General features: G+C 48.1%; 1 protein-coding gene across 7 annotated transcripts; it reads left to right on the top strand.

Annotated features, from left to right (window-relative positions):
* The first annotated feature begins 1,865 nt into the window (after positions 1-1,865).
* Positions 1,866-7,232, top strand: RRM2 (ribonucleotide reductase regulatory subunit M2). 7 transcript variants are annotated; one of them, XM_041421084.1, is made up of 11 exons: positions 1,866-1,919; positions 2,573-2,620; positions 2,703-2,786; positions 3,135-3,269; positions 3,368-3,484; positions 3,992-4,125; positions 4,787-4,881; positions 5,637-5,770; positions 6,156-6,260; positions 6,389-6,502; positions 6,871-7,023. In XM_041421084.1, the coding sequence occupies exons 1-11, from the start codon at positions 1,866-1,868 to the stop codon at positions 7,021-7,023; spliced, it is 1,173 nt and encodes a 390-aa protein (XP_041277018.1). The 7 variants fall into 7 exon arrangements, with proteins under 7 accessions (XP_041277018.1, XP_041277003.1, XP_041277011.1 ...); XM_041421069.1 differs by lacking the exon at positions 1,866-1,919 and adding an exon at positions 2,842-2,871 and having other exon boundaries at positions 2,466-2,620; positions 2,703-2,780; positions 3,153-3,269; XM_041421077.1 differs by lacking the exon at positions 1,866-1,919 and adding an exon at positions 2,898-2,920 and having other exon boundaries at positions 2,466-2,620; positions 2,703-2,784; positions 3,153-3,269.
* The last annotated feature ends 1,568 nt before the right edge of the window (positions 7,233-8,800 follow it).

The raw sequence follows: 8,800 nt of genomic DNA, 5'->3' as shown, positions 1-8,800 counted from the left end.
CTAGTGATGAGTCAGTTCTCCTCACTGACTTTCACCAGACCAGTTGCTGCAGTGGTGGGAGGCAGTCAGCAACCTGGAGTCACTGTCTGTCTGTTCTGTAGGCAGTCTGTGCTGAAATGGAAGAGAAGCAATCCTGTGAGCAAGGAGAGCCCTGCCCTGAGCGTTGCCAGCGGGTCTGTGAGCTCAGAGCCACGGCAGCAGCCAGCCTGGGAGGCAGACGTGCTGGGGACACGGGACCTGGGGGTGCAGGTGTGCCTGGTGGGACTGGGCTTTGCCGTGCTGGCACTGAGGTCCCCAAGAGCAGTGCTGGGACAGAGGCTGAGCTCCACGAGCAGCTGAGGAGAACGGCAGGGCCCGGCTGGAGCTGGGTGCGGGAACCCAGCGTGGGGCCCGGGGGCACCTCATGCAAACAGGGTGCTTACACAACACCCCACAGCCGCCTCACCCAGACACCCCAGGCTGCTCTTACTTCCACCTGAGTGTCTGAATTCCTGCCAACAAAGAAGGCGAGAAATTAGTACAAGTCTGGGGCTGTTTTTTTTAAGCACACAGTACTCAGAACTAGTGGCCAGAAGCCATAAAGGCAGAGCATTCTTTCACACACCCAAAGAGAGGCCAGGAGCTAGCTGACATCCTTCATCATTATCCCTGTAATCCCTGATGCTGGGCACTTCAGAGCAGGGCAGCAGCCTACTGCCTTCAACCCAGCTCTGCCAAAGAGCTGCTGTGAAAATGCTGGTCCCAAAATGCAGCTGCATCATGGACAAGGATGTATGTGAAGGGAGGAACAAATGCAGTTGGGTTAAACTGCTGTGATAGAAAAATCCACCATGGGCACTCATTTTTAAATACCATTTTGTGGCAGCTCCAGCAGCACAGGGTTGCAACATGCTTCCTCACAGACCCTCTCTGTGCTGTCCCTGGTGCTTTTTTCTCCTTGCAGAGCCATCGTCCTCAGGCCAAGGCTTTAATGCCCTGCCATGGGCTTCTGAGAACAGGAGCTGGACTGCAGAGATAGCACAGCTGCTGCATTGTGACAGCCCTTGGCCAGGGCTTGTGGTGGCTTGGAGGTTCTTTATTGGGGTGGGAGGGTAAATGAGTTTGGGTGGGATGGGGAGGGTGCTGCTCTAGCTCTCTGCCGACTCTCCCAGCAGGTATAGAGGTGGCAGGAGATAATAGGGTGTTACATGGACACTTGTAAGCCTTTTGTGAGATGCCTGGTACTCCTGCCTCTAGGACTATCTTCCTGGAATGGAGCAGGGGTGTGTTTGTGGTTGTCCAGGTTGCTGACTAGGATTCTGGCCCCTACTAGGGGTTTTGTGGTGCTCACTCTCATGGGATGGAGATGTATTTGTGACTTTGACACTGACCTGCTAAAATGATTTGGATTTACAGTGTCAGAGGTGGTGCTGGAGGGGAGTACTTTTGTTTTTCTTCCCAATCCACAGCAGTAAATTTAACACAGTACCATTATATAGTTCTGCTGCGCTCCTGCTCTACCTGCCTCTTCTCCAGTCAAGCACAGTGCAGTGCTGGGCCATGCTCAGGTGACAGGCACAGTCCAGGCCATTCTGCATCCTGGGGACTTAAGGACCTCCAAGTCTCATGGAGCTCCTGGTTTCATTAAAACTGCTTCAGGGAAAACATTTTAGCTGACAGAAGCAGATCCCTTGTGGAATTGGATGAGGGAAACGATCTTGCAATTTAATTAATAAAAACTAAATGCTGAATTTAGAAATTATAAATATTCACCTCTTCATACCTGTGTTCTCCTTTTCTTGTGCTATTTATTTAAAACACGTGAAACCGGGTGGCACACGGATCCAGTTTCTCAAGGAAGGCAATTTCTGCCTTCAAATGCAGGAATGTGGAATTTCTATCCAAATTCAGACATCAGTGTTGAAAGTAAAAATGAATGGGTAGGTAGGAGGGACCAGAGAAGAAAAGGGGAAAGCAAGGCAAAGTGCCATTTCCAGACCTGTGCCCCAAACCCAGGTTAAGTTCCCGTACCCAGACACGAGCTGGGGACTCTTCCAGGGCAGCCGAATGTTTCTCGAGCAGGGTGAGGCGCAGCTCCCGCACTCGGAGCGCTCCGCGGGGGCTGCGGGCGTTGCGGGAGCGGAGCGGGGGCTGCGGGAACCGCGGGAGTTGCGGGAGCGGAGCGGGGCCTGAGGGAACCGCGGGAACCGCGGGGGCTGCGGGGGCGGGGCCGCGCGCGCTCTCCCGCCTTGCCCGCGCGCCCTTGGCGCCAAAGCAAAGCGCGGACTCTTCCTCCCGCCGCCGCTGCCACAATGGGAGGCGGGGCCCCACCCGCTGCACAGCCAATGGGAGCGCGGGGGCGGGCCGCGGAGGGCGTGGCGAGGGCTGTGAGTGGCCAGCTGGCCGTTCTGGCGCCAACTTCGAAGGGCATATAAAGGGGCGGCGCGGCGCGGTCCCATTTCCTGCCGCCCGTCCCGCCGCAGCCGCTCCCGTCGCCGCTGCACTTCCAGCCATGCTGTCCGCCCGTGCCCCGCTCGCCGCCCGCCACGAGCAGCCCCAGGTGTCGCCCAAGAAGGGCCAGTCTCCTATGAAGAGTCTGTCGCCCATGAAAGGCTTGGCGCTGAGCAACAAGGAGAACACGGTGAGCGCCCGCCCGCCCGCCCGCCCTCCCAGCCCCTGCCTGGCAGCGCCCACCGCGCTCACCCTGCCTCTTTTCCCCGCAGCCCCCCACGCTCAGCAGCGCCCGTGTGCTGGCCAGCAAGACGGCCCGCAAGATCTTCCAGGAGGGTGACGGCAATCCGGTGAGTGCAGGAGCCCGGGCACCGCGCCCGCCCTTGTCCTGTTTCCCGGAGGCTCCTGCAGCCCCCGCTGCTCTCCTTCTCCCCATCGGCGGTCTCTCCTTTCTGCCCCCGGCCGAGCCCGCTGCTCCCCGCCGGGCATTGCACCCCGGCCCAGCCCCTCTGCCTCAGGGGAGTCTCTGCACCCTCCCGGCCCCTTCTCCTTCGGGGGATCTCCCCCACCCCCTGCCCAGCCCCTCTCCCTCGGAGGGGTCTTTCCGTCCTCCCAGCCCGTGTCCCCGGGGTCTCCCCCGAGCTGCCGCCCTCAGTCTCCCTTCATGCCCGGCCCCGCCCCGAGCCGCTCTCCCGCCATTCCAGGTGCCGCGGGGCGTGGAGGAGGAGGAGCCGCTGCTGCGGGAGAACCCCCGCCGCTTCGTCATCTTCCCCATCCAGTACCACGACATCTGGCAGATGTACAAGAAGGCCGAGGCCTCCTTCTGGACGGCGGAGGAGGTGAGGGCTGGGCGGCCACGGGCCCTCCTGCCCGCAGCCCTGCTGGGGACGGGCCTTGCACCGGAGGGCAATTCCTTAATTATCCTGTAATGGTTTAGGTGGACCTTTCCAAAGACCTCCAGCACTGGGAGTCCCTGAAGCCTGAGGAGAAGTACTTCATTTCTCATGTCCTCGCCTTCTTTGCTGCCAGTGATGGCATTGTCAACGAGAACTTGGTGAGTGTGTGCCAAGTCCCGACAGAAATATCATTTTGGGTAGATAACCAGATAACAAACATGTTCAGGATGCTTGCTGTGGCTGATCCAGCTGGTTTGCTGGATCATGGAGTGCTACAGCATGAAGAACACATAGGGCTGTCCTGTGTTAATTAACAAATTTGGTTGGTTTTGTAATCTGCAAGTTTGCCCACTCCCCTCTGGGCACTGAGTGCTGCCCTACAGTAGCACTTGGCTGTTTCACAGCCTTTGTTCTGCTTCTACCCTCTGTGCTCTTCTTCCTAATGGGGGATAAGTAAAATTAAAACATTTTCCCATGGGACCAGAGAATACCTTATGACTTGAAATTCTGAGGGCTTGCTGCTTTCTATATTGCTGTTAGTAATCCACATATCTGGAATTGATCAGAAGATTTTGTGGGCTGACCTATAACTGGTCCATTCAGCATTAATGTATCTAACCTGCAAATCACAAACACTTTTGCAAATGCTTATTTATTTCCTCTAGGTGGAGCGGTTCAGTCAAGAAGTACAAATCACAGAAGCTCGTTGTTTCTATGGCTTCCAGATTGCCATGGAAAATATACATTCAGAAATGTACAGTCTTCTTATTGACACCTACATTAAGGATTCCAAGGAGAGGTTTGTATTGCTTGATGATGAAAAGTTCAGAGCTCAGTAAATATTCAGAATTTGGCTAATGCATGTCAATTGTTCTCTGACTTTCAGGCTAATTTTAGGATGTAAATTAGGCTTATATAAAAAGCCACTGCTGTTTAACAGCAGTTTTACTTCACAATATCTTTTTTCATCTGAGGTGTTAGACCTTGCTTACATTAAGAGTGAAACTGGAATCACTCAGAACTGAAATAAAGAAATTACACAATCTAAAGGGTGGAGCAGTCAAAGGGGAGTATATTAATTTTTACTTGAGTTTTACTGCTACTTAAAAAGCTTGCTGTGTCATTTCTACATGAGAGGTCTCATGCCTTCACACTGTAAAGTGTATCCTGGTTAATCTCTAGTTTGGACTGCCTTGTTCAAGAGCACTTGGTGAAACAGTTCTCCCCTTGATATTGTGATGGGAATTCAGAGAACTGGTGTTGATGTGATCAGTACGTGAAGGAAAAAGTATCTGATTGGAACAAAGGGAGCTACATTGGTGCCAGGTTAGAGGGGGAAGGACAATTTACTGGGATGAAGGTGCAGAACATGTTTCAGTGATCAATACTGTTTATGGCAGTGAATCCTTATTTTGCTGCTTGTGCTGATGTCTTAGCCTAATGAGTTTTATCTTTCTCAGGGAATTTCTTTTCAATGCTATTGAAACGTTGCCATGTGTTAAAAAGAAGGCAGATTGGGCCATGTGCTGGATTGGGGACAAGAAAGCAACATATGGTGAGTATGAAACAAAGTGAAATTCCTCTCCTAAAGATAGAGGTACCACCATTTCTCCAGACTTCACAGTTAACTGGGATTATTGCTGTCCCAGAGAGAGTACGTGGTCTCTAGTATTAGACACTGGTATAATTCTGAATGTGAGGAAAATAATTTTCATCTTCAAATGAGCTACTGACAGGAGATCTTTGTAAAATTGCTGACATCATGAATAATAAGGTCATGTGGCAATCATCATGTGCCTGACTATATAATCAAACTGTAAATTGCTGCCACATGTCAGGACATGCCATGGCCATCTATAGCCAGCAGACATGTCTTGTTGCAGACTAGCTCCTCTTCCCTGGTGATTCCTCATGTCTTGTTTCAAAGGTGAGATGGTACAAATCATTATTTCACTAGTATTGGAACATTTTTGCTGGCCCAAGATGAGTAGACACTGACTTAAATCAGCTGCCAAAATGACTGCTCCTTTTAGTGAGCCATCTGAGAAAGAATAATATTGAGGGTTGATCCGGGGGAAGGAGCCTTGGCTTCAGCTACTTACTAGCTACTCTGATTAGTACCTACTTCCTCTCATGTTTTTTTTTTTTTTTTGTTTAGTGATCAGGAATCTTCAATAATTTGTAAGCACAGCCCATAGTACACTTAGGCAGAAACAACTTCATTTGCTTTGCAGGATGCAGTTTGCCACTTCTGTGTATCAATCCTGTTCAGTTTTCTGTGTGGTATTACTATCAATCTTCTCTCAACAGGAGAACGCGTAGTAGCCTTTGCAGCTGTGGAAGGAATCTTCTTTTCTGGCTCTTTTGCATCAATTTTTTGGCTGAAGAAAAGAGGATTAATGCCTGGACTCACTTTTTCTAATGAACTCATCAGTAGAGATGAGGTATGAGTCAAATTCTAGCAGTTAAGATGGTAATGTGCCACAGGAGTTTGAAGTAATGACACTCAGTTGGAGCCTATATTGTGAAACAGGAGTATATTTAGAAACAGGCAGACTGTAAAGCTCACTAAAGTGTGTAAACATGTGTCATTGTGGATCTTGCAGAAGCATATGAATGAACTTAGCATTTTACTTCCTCTAAAGTGGTTGGAGGGTTCTCACCAATGCTCGCAGCTGCTGTGCCTCACGCTGGCAGAACTTGCTTGTGGTGCCTTCTGTTGAGGCAGAAAGTTGTCTGTAGGAGAGTAACGTGGCAAAGGTGATGCCACTTACTCTGTGCTCTCTAAAATCAGTGTCCCTGAAATAATTTTCTGGAACTTCTTCCCAGGGTTTGCACTGTGATTTTGCCTGCCTGATGTTCAAGCACTTGATACACAAACCATCAGAGGAGAGAGTAAAGGAAATCATCATGAATGCTGTCCTCATAGAACAGGTAACTGCCTGCCTCTTGTTAGGAGCTTCATTGCAATCAAACAAAGCTGGGAAGCTGTTGGGCATAAAACTAACCTAGATGATAGAGTGAATGCCAGTTTCTGTACATAAAGTGCTTGTTATCTGCAGGAATTCTTGACAGAGGCGCTGCCTGTGAAGCTGATTGGCATGAACTGCACTTTAATGAAACAGTACATCGAGTTTGTGGCAGACCGGCTTATGTTGGAGCTGGGATTTAACAAGGTAAGGTTCTAACACACTGAATGTTTCATGGGGAAAAGACAATGCTGACTTCCTCCAGAAATCCAAATCCTAAATTGGCTGCAGCAGTGTTGTTTTAACTTGTAAAATGATTTAGCAGTTCTGCTGCTGCATTCTGTTTGGAGACTCACAGAACAAAGAGAAAAAGCATACTATGAAAAAAGCTGTACTGTGCTTCTGTTTACTGCAGCTAAAAGAAGACAGGAACAAATAGAGTAGGGCTTGGGGCAGAGATTTTTTGCTCACTGCATAGTAGCTGCCATTAGTGTCCTCCCAACTGATCTCTAAAGCTCTTGCATACTCAAAATGTGAGCACCTGTGGTGACTACAGAATTGCCTGTGTATTTCAGATATACAAAGCAGAGAATCCTTTTGACTTCATGGAAAACATCTCTCTGGAAGGCAAGACAAATTTCTTTGAGAAGCGAGTAGGTGAATACCAGAGGATGGGAGTCATGTCGAAGCCCACAGACAACTCTTTCACCCTGGATGCGGAGTTTTAAGTGACCTGGACCCACGTGCATTAATGTGCCTCCTGCCCTGCTTACAGGGAAACACTCAGTGAGCTGAGTCAGTGTGACTTGGGTGCTGTGCTGAAATCCCACTCTCGGAAAGTGTGGTGATACTGCTATACTTTAGAAGGCTGGTGTAGCTCCAGCAGTAAAACCCCTTTTAATTAGATTTTACCAATGGTATTAATGCATAGGATGCTCAGGTGTATCTTACAGCACATGCTGTTCCACTCCATGAGAGATAGTGGTGCTTCTTTCTGCGAGGTGGGAGGTTGTGGGCACTCACCCCTGGCTTCTGCTGTTCTCACCATAAACAGAGGAGCAGTTAAAAGATTCCAGTTGTAAATTTGTTGAATAGTCTAGAAAGCTCTGGAGGCAACTGCATGATGACCTCACTGCTTTTTTAGCAGGTTTTAAGTTTACCATTTTTACTATTTTAATAGTTTGTACATAAACCTGGCACTTTAATGTTTAAAATAAACATCTGTCTTGTAATATTCAGCAATAGTAAAATGGATGTCAAAATCTTTTGCAGCCTAACCTTTTATGACTTGTGCTTCTTTCTGTGTATATAATTTAAAAATGGTGCTGTGAATTAAATGTTCATCTTAAAATATATCTAAGAACAGGAAGAAACTTGGTATGAAAGGTGAAGAACTGAATTGGATATTCTGAGTACTGAAAAATAAGATGCAGCTGACTGGTGGACTTGATTGCTTTTTCTTTAATACCTGGGAATAGTATTTCATGTAATAAAGAGCTGGTTGGACTCAGTGTTGTGCTGGCTTCAGTGTTCCAATGGGCAAAGCTGTGCTGATTTCCTTTTGAATTGCAGCTTTTCTGAGGAAATGCAGGGTCTCCAGGAAATGGCTGCTTAGTCATGCGGTTGATAGATATCAAGTGAAATCGTTGTGCTTAGCTCTGACTTTCAGACTGCACTGAACAGATGATGTTTCAGGGTAAATTCAGCTAAGTCAGCCTGGTGCAGTATTCTGAGCTTTTCATCATGCCAGTTAAGTCTTGGTTTTAATGCTTAACATTATTAAAACAATGTGTACACTACACCATGGTTATTCCACACTAAACAGTAGTAAAAATGGCAATGCTTTTATGTGACTGATGTGTGTGGTCTGAAGGAATCCTTCTGGTCTCAGAGTTCCTGGAACTGATCTGCAGTGAGATGAAATTACAGTGGGATGGACTGAAAATGGCTACTGCCTTGCTGTACAGGAGTTTATCCATTATTTACTCTAATACTCAACGAGGAATGTTCTGCAAGCCTTTCTTTCCTTAAGCATAGTTGAAGTGAATAAGCTTTATAAAACTCAAAACCTTTTCCTTTACAGGAAAGAAACTGGAGTTTGCTTCTTGCTACTCAACTGCTCCCTCTTTTAAAGCACAGTATTTGTGGTGCTTCTTTGAGAGTGCTGCCTTGGTGTAAAATTAACTGGCTTGATGGGCTTTCTTCCTTTGCTCTTGATTGTGTTGAAGGCAATGCTGTGTGACTGCTCTTCCCCTGAGTCTGAAGCTAGCAGGATGCACAAGGCTGTCCTAGGGAGAGAACCCCAATAAATAAAAAATCCTAACCTCCAAAGTCTGGAATGCAAGATGGAGGAGTGTTAACTGACAGCTCTAATAATGGCCTTGCAGCACTGATGCTGCTAACAGGTCAGTGATTGCAGTGGCCTGAGAATAATGTATTAGGAATTGGAATAGGGATGTGCTAAATTGGACAGCCAGACACATTATTTTGAAGCATTGAAATTTA

The sequence above is a fragment of the Onychostruthus taczanowskii genome, unplaced genomic scaffold (assembly GCF_017590055.1).
Source record: "Onychostruthus taczanowskii isolate IOZ18803 unplaced genomic scaffold, ASM1759005v1 scaffold11, whole genome shotgun sequence".
Taxonomy (NCBI): domain Eukaryota; kingdom Metazoa; phylum Chordata; class Aves; order Passeriformes; family Passeridae; genus Onychostruthus; species Onychostruthus taczanowskii.
The sequence above is the reverse complement of the archived record's forward strand: the minus strand, read 5'-3'. Positions and strand labels throughout refer to the sequence as shown.

Coding starts and splice junctions, on each gene's coding strand:
- RRM2 (XM_041421069.1), top strand. CDS start 2,492: ATGCTGTCCGCCCGTGCCCCGCTCGCCGCCCGCCACGAGCAGCCCCAG. Junction 2,781..2,841: donor AGGAGGGTGACGGCAATCCG/GTGAGTGCAGGA, acceptor AGGCTCCTGCAG/CCCCCGCTGCTCTCCTTCTC. Junction 3,485..3,991: donor GCATTGTCAACGAGAACTTG/GTGAGTGTGTGC, acceptor TATTTCCTCTAG/GTGGAGCGGTTCAGTCAAGA.